The 22,539-nt window shown below is 37.9% G+C and overlaps 1 protein-coding gene across 23 annotated transcripts in view; it reads right to left on the bottom strand.

Moving 5' to 3' along the window:
• Positions 1-4,445: 4,445 nt before the first annotated feature.
• DST (dystonin) overlaps positions 4,446-22,539 on the bottom strand; it is a 315,224-nt gene continuing 297,130 nt past the window's right edge. For 10 of the 23 annotated variants that reach the window (XM_072855192.1, XM_072855190.1, XM_072855201.1 and 7 more), the window contains 13 exons: positions 22,209-22,397; positions 21,258-21,387; positions 20,285-20,448; positions 19,797-19,959; positions 18,141-18,295; positions 17,901-17,975; positions 16,990-17,007; positions 13,801-13,918; positions 11,321-11,389; positions 10,358-10,557; positions 9,838-9,948; positions 6,932-7,055; positions 4,446-5,505 (listed from right to left, as the gene is read on the bottom strand). In XM_072855192.1, the coding sequence (XP_072711293.1) occupies positions 5,240-5,505; positions 6,932-7,055; positions 9,838-9,948; positions 10,358-10,557; positions 11,321-11,389; positions 13,801-13,918; positions 16,990-17,007; positions 17,901-17,975; positions 18,141-18,295; positions 19,797-19,959; positions 20,285-20,448; positions 21,258-21,387; positions 22,209-22,397 (1,782 nt within the window). In that variant the 3' untranslated portion in view covers positions 4,446-5,239. The remainder of the gene's footprint in view (positions 5,506-6,931; positions 7,056-9,837; positions 9,949-10,357; positions 10,558-11,320; positions 11,390-13,800; positions 13,919-16,989; positions 17,008-17,900; positions 17,976-18,140; positions 18,296-19,796; positions 19,960-20,284; positions 20,449-21,257; positions 21,388-22,208; positions 22,398-22,539) is intronic. The other 13 variants (XM_072855193.1, XM_072855212.1, XM_072855211.1 and 10 more) reach the window with 4 other exon arrangements.

Raw genomic sequence — 22,539 nt, forward strand, 5'->3', positions numbered from 1 at the left:
ATCATGTATTATTGCTTCTATCATTTTTTCAAGTCCAAACTGATCAGCAGTTACTCAGAGCTTACCAGTACCTTTTAAGAAAAAGCTTGCATATATGTTAGGCACTTGTCAATCCTCTCATGTTCACATGAGATGAGAGGACTCCAGGTAGCAGCTCAGCTACTTCACCCTTCAGTTCCTGTAGCAGCCTTTGGTGAACACTACCTGCTCCCGATTACCTTGTTTTGTTGATTTGGTCTATAAAGCTTCAAATCAGTGCTGCTAGAAGCAAAGTGATTTTCTGATCAGCAAACGTGGAGATGCTCAGTGCAGTATTTACAAGCCTATTTTTTTCATCCTCATTTTGAACTGACTTGTTTCCTGTCTTATACTTTGATCAGAGGCTTTTAAATATAGAGATATTTATTTATCATATGAACTCATTGCCTTTAAAAATAGCCCAGACAGTGCGAGCTCTTCTGTAGGTCCCTATTATTCTGCCAGTAAAAGAGGGCTTGGAAGAGCTATGATCAAGCCCCAAAAAGAGGAAAAAAAAAATAATGGTGTTGGATATTTTTCTAAATGTTGGAAAGACCATTGTGACCCCCACAAAAAGCTCCAAGTCAGCTTTTCCTGTCAGGACAGAGCTATCATCACTCTGGCTGCCTCCTCCCGGAGGAACAAAAACCACTGTAGATGTTGACAGGGCCTGATTTATGGTTTGGGGTTCTTACTCATATTCAATCATCCAAGCGCTAAGAACACATCTATTAACTTTCTCGTACATACTCATCCAGGATGCCAGCTAAGTTACGCAATTCACCTTCATCACTCTTTCCTTCGACCTTCAAATACAGCAACACAGCTTGAGCACCCTCAGCTGCAATTCAGACTATTTGAACAATTTCAGTTCAGAAGAACTACTTAATTAAGAAACAACAACCCCCAAGACTCTTTTAGCTTCAGGTCAGATACCACTTCATTTGCAACAGCCAAACTCTGAACAAGTCTTAACAGAAGGACTTCAATCTGCATAAAAAATACCTCAAAAGTATCAGCCACCAAGCATTTTCATGCAAGTTATGTGAAATTTAAGCTGGTGCCTCATCCATTATTTCTGAAGAGCTCCCTCTTCCTCGGCAACGTTCCCCTTTTTAACAAATACAACTTCTTTTTGCTACAGAGATGAGTAACCAGTACCTGCATTTAACCTGACAACACTATTGAAAAAAAGGCAAGCAACCAAGCCAACCATCTCCCACCTCCATGTCTGCAAACAGGTTATTCAAATTCCGCAGAGACAACAATTTTCATTAGGAAAGCACCTTTTCTTTGTTCTACAAAATTCCACTCACCTTGCACAAAGATATAAACCTCCTAAAACCACGATTCCCTACTACAGCCCACGGTTAGAGCAAACATCTAGCTAAATCCCACTAGCCTAGGATGAGCTCAGCTGCTACCGCACAGCCTGAGAACTGGAAACACCTGGAAGCTGTTAGGGCAGCTGTACTGAGATGCAGCAAACCAGGTAATGCTTATTTTCCATCCCTGTGGTTATTTACAGAATATTACAGCAAGTGCTCAGCAATGCGTTCTCTTGCCACGCTGTGACCAACATGTGTACGCACTATGGCCCCTCTCTCACATGCAAGCTGTGGGGTGTAGATAGTCTTGCTGGTCCTAAGGCAGACATCAGCAGAGGCACCTACAGGATCAAACGTTGCTGCTGACTATGGTATGGTATAGCTGCTTGCATCAGAGTTTATTTTTACGAAATGCATTAATTTTTAAATTAAGATTGCATATAACCTCATCCCTATGCTTCTGTGAAGAGATGTGCCACAGGCAAAGCCTGAATTACTGGCATCTATTATATTAGCACGTAATTAAAAGGCTCACAAAATACCTAAACTGACGAAGCTGAGCATGCCTAGGCCACAAGCCATCACTAGCTTTTCTAATGGTGCATTTTTTACTTACAGGTTTCATCTGCAGATTTCAAAACATTCTGTGGACACTTTCCCATTTTGAAGGCAGCAAAACAGAAATGCAGAAAGCTGAAAATGAAAGAAAAAATGAAGGAGCCTAGAACTGAGCCAGCTTTTCCAAGTGCTAAATATACATTATTCTCTAAACAATATGGTTCTCACAGCCGCAGGCTGTCCAACCCTTCTTCCCTCCCCATCACCTCTGCTCCTTCGCTGGACAGGAGAATCACAGAATATAGAGGTGTAAGAGTCTAGGCCACACTAAAAGGTTGACTCCACTTATGGTCATCCAGCAGGCTGGGTGAATTTAGGATCAACTCCTGTTGTGAGAAGGAGGGTAACAAAAAGGAGAAAAGGCATCTCTGATGATGCGGTTATGTAAAAACTCATGCGACTGAACAAGGTGGGGAATTGGTTATAGGGCTGTTCCTTCCTCTCTCATTTATGCTGGTACCAAAGAAGAAATATTTTTGAATTACAGGAGGATGGAAATTGAATACCACTTCTTTCTTTACAAAAATAGTTCACTAAAACTGAGCTACCTGTCACTTACAGGCAAGTCCACAATATGCCTTTTTTATCACATTCTGCAGATTTGTCCTTGGGTCAGAGAAGCGCAGAGGATCTGATGTTTATTTTCAGACTTTTGTCAATATGATTTTTGTAACACAGGGCACAGCATTTTGAAAGTCTCTTAGTTTGGAGACTTCTCAGTATCAATCTAAAGCAGTTAAATCATTTTTGGAAGAAGGTAATTAAGTAAGGTATAACACCTTGAGAAAGATTTGGGTTTTTTTTAACAGAATGCCTAGTCCCATTTAATTACTATTATCTTGGGTTCCAATACTGGATGATTCTCTCAAGCCCATAAATGAATTTCTCCACTTTGCCAGTCCCAGCCTCCTCCGTTTTGCAGTAGCCAACAAGCCACAGAAATCCACTTGGTCCTTGGGTTCTTTTAGCCGACAATGGGTTTCTCAGAAGCTGGTCATAGCTCTAATATTTCTGTAAAGTTACAGTGTAGCAACGTGAAAATTCCCAAAAGGTGCATAATTAATGAAGTATTATGAATACATTTAAAGCTAAAGACCACAATACACACACAAGGTGCTTCAAGTATGTGCCAACACTACTTTGCGCAGAATGAGCTGCTCTGTCCATTTGGGATATGAGGAACTGAACTATGCACCTATTGCATGGGAGCGATTCAGATTTGCTATCCTTACCCCTTCTCCATCAGTCCTGTGGTTATAAAATGCACCTAGAATGTTACACAGGGCATCAACTCCTCCTACAGCCAAGTTATCTGTGCAAGTGCCTACTTTCTACCCTTTACCTTTCTCCTGCTGACAAGTAGAGATGCTTCAGTGACTACCTGCAAATGTAGACTACTTCTCTTTATCCAAGGATGTTGTTGGCTTCCAAAAAACCACTGAAGTCATCCTGATGTATTTTAATGTTCTAGGAAAGCAATCACTGGACGAATAGCAGCAACAGGAGAGGTAGAACATGGAAAGATAAAGCACCGCAGCAGAGACTGATGCTTTAGTATTCAGTAAATGTGTGTGCCGATTCCCAAACCACCTGCAGTAGGACCGGTTACTGTCTGCTTTCCACAAACACTCATACAACTCTGTGTTGGGAGGAAATCCTGACACAAGTGGATTTTCATTGATTGAATTATCTTTTGAATATTATTTTGTTTTTCTGTTTCTTATAAACTGATTGTGTAAGTCAACTTGTGAGTCTGCAGGAAGCTCTTGTGACAATTCAGAAAACATCACCTTAGTAATACTGCCAATAAGCGCTAGCAGAGAATGCAGTATCACCATTACCTGCATGTAATCCACTGAGCTTCTGCTTCATTTACAGCATGCTAAGGGACCAATCATAAACTAGCCTGCCCCTAAAATTCCTCTACTAAAGGTACAGCATTTTCTGGTATATGAATGGCCAGGTTTAGACTATTTGGTCTGCCACGTTGTCCAAATTCTACCTGAGCCTTTCTGATATTAACAAAGAGCATTTTGAATTTCTAGGGATTCTGTCACTACTTACTACAGCATCTACCCAGCCGTTCTACAGCACTCCCATTTGAAGCTGCATCCTTTTTCCAGTGAAAATGAACTATTAATCCTTTCAAAGAAGCCATGAATGGTAAAAATATTTCCCTGACAAAAAGAGCAACTGAATTACTCTTTATGCCTTTCATACATGGTATATAAATGTCACAATTTAATATGGAGAAAAGAATTGTCGACACACAATAATTACATATAATTTCATAAATGATATATGTGCAATTTAGTGTTTTATTAAACAAATACAGTAGCTAACCAAAATCTGATTGCTGATAATGGGAAATTACATTAAAGCCTATGTTACTATGGTAATTATTGGTCATCTGAAATGACATATGCCCTAAAACATAACGCAGAAAATTATCTTCCTGTGAAATGAGAAATACAATAGAAATAAAGTTAAGGGACATGTTTATTTCGGAGCTTTCTGCAAGCAAAATTGCTTTGATACAAAATGAGTTCAATGATACAGTGCTACCATCCACTCAAGCAAAAGAAAACCTCACATTTACATGAATGCACTTTATATTGATATTCTTACAGAATAATAGTTCAGATATCCAGAATGTGTCTGGCCTCATTGAAAGCAATGGCACAGAAATGCTGCAAGGTACTGGAGTATCATATTACTGGCGAGTGCTTAATTAACTCTGTGAGTTCTCTGAGAGATGCTGTATAAATAAGGGTACTGTGAATGTGGGTTTGTATTCCTTAGTAGTTTTGACATACATCCTTTAGTGTTTGTTTAGTTAGCTCAAAATGTGTAATTGTGTCTTTTGGCTTTTTAGTATTCTTTTTCTTTCTTAAAGAAAAATCATGAGGTATCCTTTACTGTTAACTAATGACATAGTGATAGGCCTATTTTATTCAGGTTGCAGAGGCTTACTGTACATTCAGTACACTGTACATTCGGCAATTATTTTTAGTGTACTTTCTACACATTACTGTGTACAACTGTTAGTTTACATTAAAATTCTTCCCCCTTCTCACAGGATATGGCATAAACAAAAACAAATCTGACAAAAATTATACACATAAAATAAGAAGACAAATACACAAATAAGGCCATCTGCAGAATTAAAAATCCACCTCTTGCGATATTTCACAATAATTTCTACATAATATTTTACATCTTACGAACTTAAATACTTAATGCAAAAGGAAAAGACCTTTATGGAGCCAATCATATTATCTCTTCAAGGACTTGTCCAATTTGCTGGCCAGTGGCCTTCTCTGGGGAGTTGGAATTTTAGAAGGCTTGGCTGATCCTGGCCGAGAACCTGCTCGGGGTGTCGGTCTGCTTGTAGCAGGAACAGTCTCTGACATATCTGAGCATACAGACTGGATTTCTGAAATGTCAAAGTCAGATGCGTCACTGCCTCGGCGGCTACTTGACCTGCTGCCAGCCTTGCTTCCTGCTCGGCTTCCAGGTCTGCTTGGAGTTCTTCTGGTTTCTAGAAAGAGAAAAGATATCCATCAGTATTAGAGGTAAGGATGGAAAAGGTGTGCAGGTCTTTCCTAGGTCTTTGGCAACCCCCAAAATTCCTCACTGCACTAACTAAACTTTAGACCTCTGGCAGGCAAGCTAGATGATGATCAAAGTTCATCTTTATATTAAACAAGAGCATAAAACAATGCCATATCTCCTACTAAAGAGAAGGAAATGTGAGATCAAATGCTGAGACATAGTTAATTTGTCACTAGCACATCTCATTAAAAATGTATTATCCTGGCAACTTTTCTTGACTTGCTAGTCATGCATTGTATGTTTACTCAACAGCCAGATCCTTTCTTTCCCCTGCCATTTTCTCAGCTATGAAATGAAATAATTCAGTATCTGGCCTCTTCATGCATTCAGGATTTCCCAATATATGTACCTTGGAGATGCAGATGAATATCCCAATTTTTAAATGCGTACTCCTGTTTTTTTAAAAAATCAAACCCATACAGTTGAAAGCTGCAAGTAAACAAGGGCAGAGTATACATTCTCCGAAACAAAGGGCTGATTAAATGAGCTCTCAGCAAGCCTACTAAAGTGAAAGCCTGCCCAGACAATGTGCCATGAGGAAAAAACCACAACAAAGAATCTTAAACAGAAAAACATTAATGTGGTTTTTAATAATTTTCCAGTTACTTATTGAATCTTTTTGATCTTGACAGATCTGGTTCCCTGTATGTGTGAAGAACACCAAGTTGCAACTGAAATCTCAGGTGGCTCATTTTTCAAATCACCTGTAACTTAAAAGACATCTACTCTTCGAACAGGATTTTCCAGTACTGCTCAGTATGCTCTGCAGAGCTTAAGATGTGAGGGAAAGCCAGTAGAGCTATCTTCTGATCTAACCATCTAGCCTTCTTCCTTTACACAGAGCTGCTCTGAGGATGCTGGAAGAGCACAGCTTCACTGCTTTCTATTTTCACAAACTGTTTTAAAAATATCTATGGCATATTCCATTAATAAGGTCATCTACAGCTGCTCCCTGCAGTTCTTCTTTCAAAAGAAATGGACAAGTCATGATTAAGTGACCCCTTTGCTCCATCACAGTTGAGCATAACTTGAATGCTGTGAAGAACTGAACCCTTTCTTTTTAAGTAAATGCTTCTTCCCTAGTTCCTTAGGCAGATACATTGGAGATACCATTGTCAAGAAGATACCATTGAATTTGCACATCCAGAGCTGAACGTACCTGCTGTGCAACCATGTGAACGGAGCACCATTATCCTGATTATGTGCACCCTTGGCAATACTAATGTGGAGACAGTAGGACTTTCACTCCTTCCAACTCTTCTGACATCTCCCTCACACCCTAACATGACCCTAAGTATTCAGGTGGAAAACAAAGCAAGCGGTAGATCAAGCTCTAAAGTCAAGACACTCACCTGCAAACTGAGCTCTAACTCTAGTAGCTGCTGTTGACAGGATGCCGCTGTCTTCTCCAGAGTGGAAACCCTTCCCTGACAGATATCCTGGCAGTCTGAGTTTACTTCCTTGAATCGGTGTTCCCTATGCAAAAAAAAAAAAAAAAAAAAAAAAAAAAAGAGGAGGGAAAAAAAAAAGGAAAGATATTTTCTTTCAATTGTCTCTATTGAAGATGAGGTCTGGCATTAGGTAGTACATAGCATAAACTATGATCATCATATCAACATTCACTGTGAATCTGAAATACTGGTTTGAGTCACTATGGACATTTTTCACGATGTGAAGTTTTGAACATTCCTTTAGCAGTTAGTATTTGAAGTAGTTCAAATGTAAAATAACAACAAAAAAAATCACTTTAACAGTCTGCTTGACATTAACATTTTAGCATTTTTTGTGTGTATTTCAATGCATATGAAGAAAGAAAAACGCTACTTTCTTATAATTAGTCAAGCACATAAGATTAGTTGATGGTACATGACTTTAATAAACAGAGACAAGTAGCTGTGGTTTTATGTCTGCATAGCTTGACTTTCCACCATTCTGACTGTGGTTATAGGTGGTCAATACCTTTGTTTCAATTTTATAAGTATTTTGATGGTAAAACAAAACTACCAAATTTCAAAAACTTTTGCTAGAAAAAAGCAGAAAAAAGACATAGGACTAATTGAAAAAGTTCTTGTTGTCAATATATTGTCTCTACTTCATAGTCTTACCCTGCCTTTCATTTCTGAAATAAAATGAGTCTTGATTTACAATCTGCCCCAAATGGGAAGACTTCTTTCAAAGCCAGAAGAATTAAATCCTCAAATCTCAAAATGCATGTAACATACTAGATAGGAGGTATATGCAAATAAGAGGAAACTACACCATTCATATTCATTTAATCAACACAAAAATACTAAGTAAATATCCAAAAAGAAGAACAAACACTGCAGTGATGAATGCGGCACGTTGAGTGGCCTGGATCGCAGGATCTTGTGTTCTGTGCCCCTGATCCCCATACAGTGGTGGGGTAGAATTAGGTGCTGAAAACCAAGATCCAGAAGAGCGTGTTGGGAGCTGCCTAGAGGTAAGCACCGAGTGGAGGCCCAGCAGGAGCCTGCCTGGCAGCTGCCAGCTTGGACCACTTCTGGCACGTCTGAACAAAAGAGCATTGAGATGCTACAGAGCAGACAATCTGCTGGCTCTGACAGGGATGGTCACAGTGTTAAGCTCCCTTTAACACCAAGTACAAGTGCTTAACGCCCAGCCAGTCACACCTTGGAAACCTCTGCTATACAGAGGCTGCTTGGGAGGATAAGGAGGAAGGGAACGCTCTCCATTACCCCCGCTGAAGCTGCTGCACTTTGGGCAAGGCATTGAGATAGAATCACTGGTGCAAGAAGAAAGAGATCAAACTTGTTCTTCAGTTTAGCCCTAAACCCAAATGCAGTCTACATATAAAATACATAACCGCTCTCCTGGGCAGAAAATGCTGCAGAACGCCTCAGAAATTCACTGCAATCTACCCCACCCCAATTTTTCCATTTATAATCTTAAATCATGGTGGCTTACATAAAAGAAACTCACTGAAACTACTGGCAGTTGTAAGAGCAGGTGAGAAATACAGTGCCCTCATTTGAATTACAATAAGGTGAAAGCAGTTGGCATTGATTTCAATGAAAACACCACCTTTCCATGTCTATAAACCCTTTAAAGTACCATCAATTAATCTTACAATTCAGTTACCAGCTATGAGACGAAAGAAAATACAGGAATATATTAGAAACTGAGAACTGACTCAATTGTGCTATTGTTAATCATTCTAAGCAACAGGCCCATGTGCTTGAAGTGCTGTATACAAACACACGCCTGCAGTGTGCACAAGTAGTGCACCCACTCACACAGAAGGAGGGACTGAAAAGTTCGTTATGCATCTTTGAGCAAAGCCACGCCAAGGTCACGTAAACTTAGCACCGGAAGGTGGCACATGAATAGCAATAGGCATCAAAGCACAGATATGTGAAAAGCAGATACAAGAGAGGTGATGGTAGCACAAGCTTCCCCTCACCAAGCCCTCTGTCTAACCCAGGGCAAGATTAACTCCTACAAGTGACAAGTCAGTTTGCAGCCTGATCCAGCTGCAATCTTTTCACTGACTGTAACAACATTAGAGGAGATACTTCAGCTCCAAGCCCATTCAAATTTTGGTCATACAGCTTGATTGCCAGCACAATCCTAATTGCTATATTAGCAGTTTCTATGTAAGTCATGGGCTGGAAATAAGACCAAAGCTTATTTCCTATTAAGTCATCAAATAGCTGTCTTATGAGAGCAACAATTGGTCACTACTCCCCTAAATGAAACTTTCAGTTGTTGCAAAGATTTATATATCACAGTCAGTCTTATGTGCCATCTTCTTCACAGTGATTGGGCATTTCCCTATTTAGTGGTTTTGCACTGGAGATCATAATTTATTAATCTAATTCCTGCAGGTCATCAATATTACAGTACCTTATGAACTCAAAGTAAACAATTTTAGGAAAGAAATCTGCAAAGGATATAAACTGCTTTATTAAAAAAAAAAGTACTTTTCCACATTCGCTCATCTAGTTCATTGCATACTGTTATGATTTATTAACCATTTGCACTTTAAACATAAATTAATTGAGGCTGAGTTTTCCTAAAAGTCAAAAACCATAACAAACAGAACATAAAAAAAAGGGGGGGGGGAAGAAATAATTTGACAAAGGTCTAAAATAAAGACAATGCATTAATATGCAAAGGATGTTGCAGCTCTGAAGCACTGAAACTCTAGTGGCTGTTAGTGAAGTGACAGTTTTAGTGAAGGAAGGTCATTAGACTAGAATCTCTGTCCTTACTGTACCTCTGCAGATGACCCTTGATAGTCTGAGGATTCTGGTGGCTTAGGAGGAGTTGACGTTTTGCTGTTTGTCAACCATGGTTTACCATAGTTGCGTGTTAAATGATGGGGTGTCTGTATGAAACAATGGTAAATCAAAATATGAAGGACAGCAGATGGAAAATAATGTCATGGAGAAGGATACCCAGGCTTTCACAGGGAGATCAAATCTCACAGTAGAAACAAAAACTAAGCAGAAAGAGTTGATGACAAATGTTCTGAAATTAAGAGATGGCAGAGCTTATTTTTTAAACAAAATGGAGAGGTTCATTGCTCTTTCAGAGCTTATTCCCAAATTGCCAGTTAGCTTATGTGGCACCTTAAATGTAAAGAATTCTTCTCGTCCCATGTTGCAAACAGTAGTGGAAATACACTGAAAAGACTTCTCAGATCCTCCCCAGACTATGAAATAAAATTGAGATACTTCTTCCCTGATAGGGGAACCCATTTGTTAACCTGTGCCGTTTTATATGTTTCTCCTTACCTTTGGTGTACTTGTAGCAACTGCTTGTGGGGCAGCTGCTTGGCCAGCTTGACTTGACAGAGAAGTAGATCTGTTGGGAGAAGCACCCCTTGAAGAGGGTCGTGATCTACGGCCCCTTGGTCGGAAAGCTGCCATGCTCTGACTGGCACCATCTGCCAAAATGAACTTTTCACGCAGCTCCACATTTGTCCTCCCTTTAGCTGCAGCAAAGAAAGGTGTTCATTTAGTCAGATATGAAAATTGTCACAAGGCTGTTTATTGTCATTTTTGCCATGCCAACTCCAACACATTTTAACAATAAATAAAATGCATTACTGTGTAATGCATTTATTTTGGACACAGAAGAGTTATGTGCAGAACTCACTTATTCTAATACTTTATGCCAGCAGGAATGAACCACTGTCAAAGGAAGTCAGCGTGATAATGGAATGCTCAACGTGCTAAATCATTGTTAATCAACCAACTATTGATACATAGACACAACCTGATGAGCAGTTTTGCTAACTCTACAGCTACTCATAATAAATAATACTTGCTTGGATGTTCCAGAAGAAATTGCTAAGTACAAGTTACAGGAAAGCAGCAAATATATTTATTCAGAACTATGAAGTTATGTAGTTTGGCAACATGCAATGATGAACATAAAATCCAAACTATGATGAGGTAATTGGTGGCTAAGCACTCACACACACATACAAACACACATACGAGAGAATGTTGTGCAAGAACAGATGCAAGACATGTTAGCATTTAACTGTGTCAGTGTGAATGACAATTGTTTTTGAAACACTCTTAAAGCGTGTCAAAAAAAATTAGCTTGCAAAGCACCAGCCTATGTAGGAACACATTAAGCTAAATGTGATGGGTGTAGCATATTGTTAAAAGTATATATTTTAATAAAGTGGGAAGGAAATAAAGAGAGAGAAGAGGAGGAGAAGGAGACAAAGAGAGGGGTTTGCCAACCTATAGTAGGCTGAGTGGTAATTGAAGAGTTTGATTCCGAACGTAACATTTTACTTCCGTGATGATGAACTAGAAAAAATGACACAGGACATGGGTCACATTAAAGAAAATCGTTAGCAGGAGAAGAAATCAAGTACAGCAGCTGCATATGCAAGAGACTCAGAGCACCAGGCCAAAAGACAGGACTCAGAGCACAAGCTGTCTCTAAGTGCTCTGAGGTGAGTTCTCAAAGGTCTCCTAGGCAAAAAGGAAACAGCGCTTGGATAGACTCAGCTGCAGTCCCAAGTATACTTGTGTAATGGTATTTATCTGCTGACATAAAGACATAATATAAGCTAAAATTATTTTATGTAGCTGGGTCCAATATTTTTAAAGCTGTTTATGACAACAGTTCTTTGAAATGTGATTTATCTGAATACATGAGAAGCCCTTGGTGGAAATGCAGATTTGCTAGGTGAAGTGCTTAAGGAAAAGTCCGAACCTGCACCACTGACATCAATGACTACTTTGCATCACTGACTTCAACAACACTAGGATCAGGTACCAATGCACAACGTCTAGTGTCTGGATTATTTTATAGAGATCAGTATTCCTTTAGATCCACTGTGTTGACTTACTCATCTGCTCATGTATTTCCCATGAAAAAGGGATAAAGTACTACAGAAAATACTACAGAGATACATAGAATACAAGGTGTATTAAAGAAGAGGGGATAAAGTTCCAAAGGACTCAATCTGAGGACAGTAATAAGGAATTCCAATAAATTAATTAGACAGTTATTAAGTATTGTATCTCTCAGTGTCAACCCCAGTAGGAATTGCAACAGTCTATTTGTCAATAGGCCTGAGAAAAATGTTTGGGATACATCAAAACTAACCAAATTAATCCTTCAATGAAGTCAGATATTTTCAGGCACATTTAATTTTTCACTACTGTGAACCTTTGAGGAATAGGAGTAGAAAGCTATAAAGTAAGGATGGATCTGCAGGCATAAATGACTTTCCTATAGCAGCAGGTACAGAATCAGGTGCTAAATTTCAGTTAGACCTGTGGTCTAACACCAATAAATGTAACATTACTGTTACATTTCTTTAGTAAACAATACATGCAATATATTGGTAAGCAAAAGCACTATTTTTAATACTGCTGAAAAACTCACAGATGCCATCACAAGGTTATGACAGCTCTTTTATGATACTATGAGAAGTTTTATGGGTACCTTCTAAGCCTGCAGACAAAGGGCCTTAATGGCACACTGCCAGCCCTTACGGGGTTTTGTGGTAGCTTCTTTTTGGATTTAACGGGGTTTTGTGATAGCTTCTTTTGGGATTTAACATCCTTGACTTAGCATGACAATTGCTACAAATACAAGCTCTCCACCCTCTCAAGGTCTGTACCAAACTGTTTAGAAATCTTGGTCCCAAAGTAGAAGCTGCGTGAGACAGCTGATGCTGGAGTAAGGTCTACAGGACAGTTGATGTCTCTGTCTTCACTAGCTCACTTGCCTCTCCTGAACTTCTCTGTGCTGTTCTTGCGCTATTACGATATTGATTATGATTCTATAGAACTCCTGAGAGGTAAAAATGCAGTAAACTTAATGCTGCTAGTTAATAGGATAGAATTACCTAGTTACAGAACGTCAGCTCACTCAGAACACAGTCATTACTATACTTCCTGCAATTTTACTATTCTGGCTATTATTTGACTTGTATCTCTCCCGCTCCCTTCACAAATGGCTTCTTTCCTATCTCCAGCTGCTCCTCCAAGAACGGTGCCAGATAGAGCCTACTTTCCCACTACAGAAGTAGGCTTTCCGACAAACTATGATGTCATTACGTTGCTGTGTCCTGATAAAACAATGCATTTGATACAATGCCCTGGAGGGCACGGTGACAGAGTGCTCCCTGCTTCCCCAGAGCACAAAGTCCTCCTGACCAGAACATTTTCCATTTGCTTTGTACAAGGCTCAGGGCTCTGCAAAGTGGTTCTGGGGAGGATGCCAATGAAAAGACAGGGCTACAAAGGCAGAGCCCAAAAGCCTAGGCGCAGCCACTGGCCAGAGAATTTTTTTTGTGTTGTTGTTGTTATTCTTCGATTCAATTGCCTTATTTTGATTTATTGCCTTAAAACTTCTCTCTTGCTGAGAAGGTTTTATTGGACGTTTCTGTGTGCTATTTCTGCCAAGTCATACAAGCAGCTTACATGCCATAAACTCTGTCTGAGCTAAGTTCAATTCTTAATTACACCACTCTAACGCTGGGGGAACTGTGCAGAAGAGGCCACAGTTATTCTAGACAAAGTAAATCCTATCTTAACCATAGGACTTAAAGTTTACAAAAACAGATCATTACGTGACATTTAGTGAGATGATGTTTACAGAACTGGCATTTTATACAATTCAATCTCCATCTTGAGACAATGAACGGTGACTGTATCCGAACAACCATCTACATGTCCATTTTAACAGTGGTGTTACATACCCCTGCAAGGATCATTTTTCACTAAGAACTCATCAAGTGCCATCCAGCCACCTCCAACACGAACCATGACTGTACTTCTTAGGATACGAACAAGGCGCAGTTGTTGAGAGTCACCAAACTGCAATAAAAATCAAACAACAGTCTCAGGTTCTCAGTCATTCAGATGCAGTTCAATGCTGATACGTTAAAAATCAGACACTTAAAAAAGTTTATTTTGATATTTAATTATTAGTAAATGCTAAAAAATAAAATTTATTTATGCAGATTATTAAAGCTGTTAAGATTTCAAATCAGATGCCGCTGCATTAATCCAAAGGAGATGGCAAGATGGTAAGGAAGAATCTCAGGTTTAATTTTATGCTTGATTCTCAAATGTCTGAGCTCATTAAGGAAGCAAAATTAGTAACACATTATTTAATTGGTTACGATCTGCGCTTGTGCAAATTAATGAAGACCTCTTTGCATTATTTCACTGTTAAAATCTTAAGCAAACTCTCTTCTGCAACAGTCTAGATTTTAATGATGTCAGCTGAAAGGAAGGCAGCATCACTTTAAATGATCAGTATGTGGGCTGGAAATTCAATGCATTGTGAGTGTTGTACAGTTCTATCAATTAATTCATTTATAGGAATATTTTCAGGTATAGCATTGACACTGCTCACCTATAGCGAGGTGCATGTGGGGAAGGGAACATTAAAGAAGCAATGAATGATTGATAACTATCATTATTGTCCTTTGTTATAAACTGTCACTCCTCTGTCTACACATTGAGGTTCTTCACAATTCAGAGAGATGCACAAAAACCTGTTTCATAATAACTCTTGTACTAGCCCATTCTTCCTTTGGGCTGTGGCCAGGCCTAACGTATGTTTTGCTCCTGAAACCTGTATAACAAAATCTGTATGCCGTATCTCCGTTCAAATCTGGATCAAAGAAACATGACCAAAACATTGACCCCACGATCTCATGAAAACTAACCAGAAGAATTCAGTACTTTTTAGCTAATGACACTAAAATACTTATTTTGACATCAGATCATCAGGCCAAGTGTAGTGCTCTCACATGCAAACATGCAGAGCACTCACTGAAACCAATAGGAGTCAAATACACCTCTTTGGGACAATCCTTGACCCTTGGAAAGACTGGCCATTGTTCAACTGTACCTACTTGCTCCAGTAAGGGGATTGAAATGCTTTAAATGCAAACCACACAAACGTGCTCCCTACTTGTTAAATGACTTTAGTTGTTTGGTACTACTTAAGCCAAGAAGAGAGAATAAGTTTAAAGGAATATTACTTTTAGGAACCAAACAAAAGCAAAGCTTGCCACTAATTCAATAATATTTTTTTTGTTATAAATAAGAACATTCACATGAGCATTATTTGTAAGGACTTTTTAATAATGCATTCAATATGTGCCAAACAAAGAACTGTTTTACGTATGTAGATCAAAGTTAAAAAAAGAAAAGTCATCCAAATTGATGCAGTTTATTTTCATTGGCTTGTTTCTACAGAGAATTTTTTCTAGAGGTTCTAAAGATACTATGTTTTTTCTTTTCTTTATTTTTTCCTCATCCCAGCTTAATTCTTCTGTTAGACCCCATCAGGCAACTATACCAAGGGTCAGTACAGTATCCTTTGGAAACTCTACCTAGGCTGTGGTTAATTCAGACAGTGGGGCTCCTGGAAAATAACACAGGTATCTATCAAGGCATTTTTCCTAATGGTAAGTCAGTCCATTTCCTTCCTAAAATAGCCTGGATACCAACTTTAATTGAACAGTATTTACTGTTGTTTCAAATAATCAGAGGTAAAAACAGTGGAATAAAAATGTAAAGGAAGTCTAGTTTAAGTTCTACAAAAAGGCCTGTTCTTGACAATAGCCATATAACATCCCTGTCACCAGAGAAGCCTCAGACAACTTGCTGTAGGTGATTTTTACTGCAATGCTGTTCTGCACCAGTAAGAGTTAGATGCTCTCAAAAAATGCTGTATTTTTCCCAGATCTGAAAGTATAGATGGCAGATAAGAGGATTAACATAATTTCAAATAGTCTTTTCAAATAGAGGCTTGTTCTATATATGGAAAAAATTTTAAATTATTACTTAGATATATTGCTTGAGGCATGTGGTTAAGATTATCCACTACTCTTTGTGCTTTCTTCTATACTTCAGCAGGCTTTGCCAATAAATAAGAATGCAACTACATTTTCAACATCTCTAGATTTAAAATGGCTAATGCTGTTAACACTAGCATTTCCAGAATGGATTATACATATTATTGCCTTTATAAGAGCATGAGTAAGATACTAATGGTATCTGGTTTGTGTAAAGTATTTCCATTCTTACCAGGCAAGCATGATTTAACAATTAATAAGAAGCTGTGTATCAGTATGTACCACAGGAGTAAGTGAGCACTGGTTAGCATATCCTCCCTGTACCACTCTACAGTACCACTGTGGTATGACTCACTGATGACCCAACTGACAAAAAGTATTCTTGAACACAGCTCCAATACATTATAGACCTGCCATAGCTCTTTGAAAACACTTTAGGAGAGCGAATTGTCTGAACTGGAGCAGCAAGTTTAATTTGCCTATTTCCAAAATGTGTATTTAATGATTCACTGCGTTAGTATATAAAATACCAACAATCAGCTATGTTCGTAATCAGTCTGCTTGACTGCACAGGGATTTTTTTTTTTTCTGAAAATGAAAGTATTTTTCACCTGATTTACAATAAATAAAGTGATAGGACACTGGGATCTGTGTTTACTGTGATTAGCCTTTAATCCGATAGCCTAAAAAATAAAACATAGAATTTTGAAGCATTCTGCTATAAAAACCTGAAAACTGATAAAATAATAGTAATTCCCAAATTTCAGTTTAAATGCTCAAGATTTTTTACTATGGGAATTGCTGCTGACCATTATCTGGTTCCTTTAAAAGTAATCTCCTTAATGAGGAAAATGGCCAAAGAAAGCAGGTGAGGGATTGAAGAGGAGGGATCCTGAGACAAGGAATGCTCCACAGCATTTAAAGAAATACCACAGCTGACCAGCAATGAATTAGCTGAAGATGAAAGGATGGCAAGAAGACTGACCATTGCAAGCTTAAATCACTATGCGTTAGAAGAAAAGAAAAAAAAAAGGTAAAAAAAGAAACTTCATAACACATTCCACTGGTTTATACCTGATTTCCCAGGAAGAACTGATAAGAAATGAAAAATGGAAGAAAGACACGATTAGTTTACAGGAAATTCTCTATATGACTCTAGAACACATGCAAACTAACACATTAGACATTCTAAATAAAGTAGCTACTTCAGAGACGAGCAGGTAGCTAGCCATCCGGAGATTGAATATTGGAAAATATTCAAGGCCTTTGTTTCCTTCCCATTGCTGTTTCTGTGGTCTTTTAAAATCATCTACAAGTATTTAGTAAACTCTCTTAGCCAAATATTGCATATTTCATCTGAAATTGTTCTGGTTATGGAATCTAGGGGTAGCAGATCTTTCTCTACAATGTGGTATTTATTTTTCTGTGATCTAAAACCATTCTGCAGATATCTAACACATTTCTTGTACTTCTTCAGAAGGAACAGTGCGCTCCAATAAAATGACAAGAGAGGATAAAAATGATTGAATACAGTTTGGTAAAAGATTTTTAAAGTACAACACAATACCACAGGAAAATATCACTGTTTTTATGAAACTAATAGAAAATCAGCTACAGTTTAAACACTTTGAGTATCCAGGCAAAAAGACTGGCTTTTAAGGAGCTGCCGTATGTATGTATACATGTGCATATGTATGTATGCACGCAGTTATCTTTTAAAAATTCCCATACATTGAAAACAGTCTCAGTTTTCAGTCTCATTTAGTTTCAGCGAAAATAAATACAAGCAGCAGCATTTTCCCATGTTTTTAGTCTGTATGTTCTAACAAGAAAAAACCCATAAGATTTAGATGAGCTTAAAGTAAGAAAACATATAATTGTCATACAAAATTCCTGTAAATTAATATAGCCTAATTCCTTGCATAACCATGTCATATGAAGAATCTTTAAGCTGAAAGAACTAAGAAGGTCTTTAGAAGACTTACCCTGTACTTGTTATCCCCAATCTGTTCCACTTGAAACCGTTTTGCACATTTACATTTAGCTACCTGCCTTGTAACCTGCAAAAAACCACAACTGGATGATTACTTTACTGCTAATATCACATTTCTAAATATTTGTGTGACTGGTAAACTTCAAATTATATAGGAGTTAAAATAAAATTAGTTATTAAAGAACAGGACCCCAGAAGAAGAGAGTGCAATCTAAGAAAGCAGAGAGTGTACCTCATCTTCAATTTTGTCAGCATCTGTGAGAGGCTTGTATGCATCCTTGTTTGGATGAAGAGCTGCTACAAATTCGTAATAGTCAATATAACCATCACCATCTCTATCAAAAATGTCTGCAACAGCACTCATTTCAAGTCGGCTTGTTGGGAATTCTGTAAGACAAAGACAACAACAAAAGGTAAGTTTTTTGGCTTTTCAATCCCATTACAATGAAAGGCTTTATCACAAATATTAAAAGGTTTTTAGGCACTAGGTGACAGACAATGCTTATCAAAAAACCAAGGACATTCAAAAGAGTGAAGGAATGTTTCTGAAAAAACAATCTGGATCTCCAATGTTACCTAGATATTGGATTGAAATGAATATCATAGTGTGGCTTGAAGAGAGACACAGAAGCGAGGGCACAGATTAAACTGTAAGATATATTAATTTTTTTTTACATTTTGACCTTCAAAGTGCATAAAATACCACAGATTAACAAGATAAATTGTTAGTGAGGAACGGTCAAGCAAGAATTTCACTGCTAATTAAATTTGGAATGCAAGGCCTTCCCACTGCAGAAACATGCACGGTGTTTCATGAAATCCTTCTTTCACGAAATATCCTGCTCTTTCCAGCAGCAGAATATTAGCCCACACAGATATTATCTACGAATCAGTCAAAGAAAATTTCAAGATGGTAAACAGGGATTAAATAATGAGTATTTATCAGTTGTAACAAGTTGATACCAACTGAGTTAAATGAGTAAGCAGTTTAACCTCTTGGTGGTATCAGTGTTTTTTCATCAACTTCTGTCAATTCATGCAAAACAGTGATGTGCACACATAGAGACTATATTATTGCATTTCCTAAAGCAGGGGGAAAATATATACATTACAATATTCTCCTACTGAATAACTTTAACATGAGATGCTAAAAGCAGCCCAATTCTGAATCTTCACTGCTCAAAGTAGAAGTCTCTATGATCTGAAGATAAAGGATTATTTTAAGTAGTAGGCCCTTATCTGTTATGAGTCAGTTGCTAAAGGGAAACATGATCACACACAGACATGATGTGGAAGGCTTATGTTACCACCAACTGTGCATGCCTAAGGAATACCAATCCATCAGGAAAGCTAGGAAAAGTCCCTTCCTAGTCTGATTGCTTGACATTTTGATCCCCATTATACAGGTATATGAACACGGTCTTGGTTCATGGAAACACTGGTTTCAGAAATTACATGGTTTCCTTCTGTAATCGAAACTATTCCAGTAAGTTCTTTAATAAAAATCATATGATCATATGAACTGATTTTTTAAATTATCTATAAGTTTTATAAGGTACGTTTTACTATTCTGACTAAGCAATGAAAAGTAACTGTTGAAGTGGCTAGTGTACTGTAGGAATGACAATTTGAGTCCAGTAAACCAGTAAGCTATTAATTAGCCAATAATATAACTGTGACATTTGTAATCTGATTCACAATGTAAAAGAACTAGAAAGAGTTTCTAGAATCTAGGAATATTTTCAAGTCAAATAATAATAGTTTAATCATAATTAATGACTTCAAAAGGGAAATCTGTGGCCTTCTAACACAATAAAAGGCATAGGGAACACTATATAGACAGTAAGACTTCATGAGATGTTTGTTCCAAGTTAATTTAAAAACTTACTTGAAGAAAGAATTCCATCGATAAATTCCTGCCTTGTTATCTTTCCATCCTGATCTTTATCAATCCTCCTAAAGAAGTCCATCACACGAGACTTCTTATGGTTCATCCATCGCATGTATTTTTTCCTCCAAATATCAAAATCAAAGTTGGCAAATTCTCTCAGCTTAATAAAAAAGAGAAAGAACTTTTTTCAGTTGAAATCAATCAATCTAGAAAATCAATGAAAAAGATACCATCTGCGTTCTTTTGAATAATTGGTTCTTTGAGGACCTATATAAACATTTTAAACAGCTTAACTCTCCTCACATTTAAAATGAGAATGACAGCTTTTAAAGCATGTTAAAGCATGTGTATCACAGTGTTTTCAGTTAGCTGTATCATACGACAAGTATGGAAGGTGTTTACAGTATTTACAGTATTGACAATTTAATCCAGGGTAAACAAAACTATGCAAAAAGTATGTATATTCTGTACAGTCCTTTTCTGACCTCTTCAAGTCTATCCAAAGCATCATTAAGTTTTCTTCTTCTTTCCAAGGCCAGAAGCCAGACTTGCTGCCATTTGCTGACTAAAAGGTTTACCCGTGGATTCTTGGTTTCGATTTGCGCCTGGGCTGCTGACGGATATATGCCTGGTGTTGGGGAACGCTTTCCTGTTAAAACATGGTAAGATGCGTAAGTCTCACCCAGTTCAAACAGAACAAACATTCATATGACGGGTACCTGACCTTCCTAAAACTACTCCTTCCTGTCCCAACTAATGAGCCCATACCCTGATATGATTCCATCTAATGGGATTTTTTTTTCTCACCATTGCTGGGGAAGGACTACGTGGTGGTGAAAGTATCTTTTGTCTAGCCAGAAGCAGCTAGTAGTGGCTGAACTAGTGAAGCTGCACTGGTTAAATAAAATCTTTGCAGATCTCTCAGAGAGTTGCAAAGTAAACAACCTCATTTTAGAAGCAGGTTCCATGTATGGGTAAGTATAAAATACAATGGGTAAGTATATCTAAAAATACAAAAAGCTATTTCCTCACTTGATTCACTTGCCATTCAACCTCACTGAACACACTTTCTAATTGGATGCATATAATTTCATAGACAGTAAGAGCAAAATTTTCTCTCTACATCTTTACATAAAAAGAAGCTGTTTGCACTTTCAGATAACGGTGGATTTGCAAAGACTCAGCATGTGCACACTCTTGGAAGTTTAATAGCACATGAACAGCTGCACATTTTAAAAACAGGTATTCAAGAAGTATAGGACAACATTTAAAAATACAAGTCTACTATGAGAAATTTCCTCACAATGAAAAAAGAGAGATAATTAGAAAAATCTGCCAAGAGAATTTCATCCTGTTTCACTAGAAGCTAATCAAACCTATTAGATTATTAGTAATCTGTTATCTTTATAGATAGAGCAATGGTGTGTGTGACCTGCCCCAAAATACTTCATTACTTACTTCCTGCTCTCCCCTTATCAAGGACAGGAATATGAGATTGTACTGGAGTGGGTTCAAGTGCCTTTCTTTTATAGGTCTTTGTAACTTTATCCACATCAGGTTGTTTTCTCGTCATTTCCTCCATGAATGTCTGCAATCAGATAGAGGTGGTTTTAATTAACAATACACAAAAGTGACCACAGGAATGCAAAACACATACAACAGCAAACCACCAAAGCTACAAGAATGGCACAGAAAGACTCTTATAATGCCAGCCTCACAAAAAAAGATACAGAGAAAGGTTTTGAACATAAGAAAAATTGTCAGTATAAGCTTTTAAGACCACTATAGCCTGGCTGTTAAAGGAAGGCTAAATGTAAAAAACAGTCTGTCAAACTCCTTTATTAACTGTGTATGGTGAGGTGATGTACAACAGAATTTTGACTCTGAGTACTCAGGTGTTCCTTGCTGTCCAGACTGCATTTCATAGAAGTGAAACAGCTCTGGTGCATAAGCAGGGGTAAGCCTATGAGCATTCACTGCACCAGCAGCTCCCTCTGGCAATTCATAAACATATTTTTGAAATCCAATCAGTAAAGCCACACTGCAACACTACTTCTAAGGCAGCAGCACATATATTCCATGTGGGGGTTGGTTGTTATTATTATTATTATTATTATCATCATCATCATCATCATCCTTGTTCCTATGGGGAGTTGTAGGTTTGCTTTTAGAACAATGTGGCACTGAATTTTTGTTCGGTTGTTTTTTTACCTCTGTGTTGAATAAACTACAAGCAGATCGTGTTGTACAAATGTACAGATGTACAAAACACACAATTGAGTATCTGAAAAGGGATTTGATTATTAGGAGAGAAAATAGCTAAGGAGATTCACACTTGATTATGAAGCCTAGCTGAGACGTGAGCACCATTTGTGGAATGTGTAGGACATGTCACTTAACATGCCTTACCTGATGTTCGGCTATAAGTGCTTTAACTTCCTCAATCTCCTGGGGGATAACCTCTTTATCTTTTTCAGTAAGTGTAGTCTCTGCCCACTGCAACCAGGACAGCAAGGCTTCTAACAATTCCTGGTTAGCAATAAGTCCAGCCAGAGCTCCTGCCAGTCTCTGTTGATGTTGTTTAGCCCATGCCAAGACCTTGATAAAAGAACCAATGCATGAGTACGTGCACATCTGAAATTCTTTAAAATGTATTTAAAATTGCTCTGTGAACTATAAACCCAGAGCTTCCTCCCAGGCCTAATGATGTTTGATTATCAAAGGTGCTAGATGTAGTGGT

This window comes from Ciconia boyciana, chromosome 3 (assembly GCF_034638445.1).
Source record: "Ciconia boyciana chromosome 3, ASM3463844v1, whole genome shotgun sequence".
Taxonomy (NCBI): Eukaryota; Metazoa; Chordata; class Aves; order Ciconiiformes; family Ciconiidae; genus Ciconia; species Ciconia boyciana.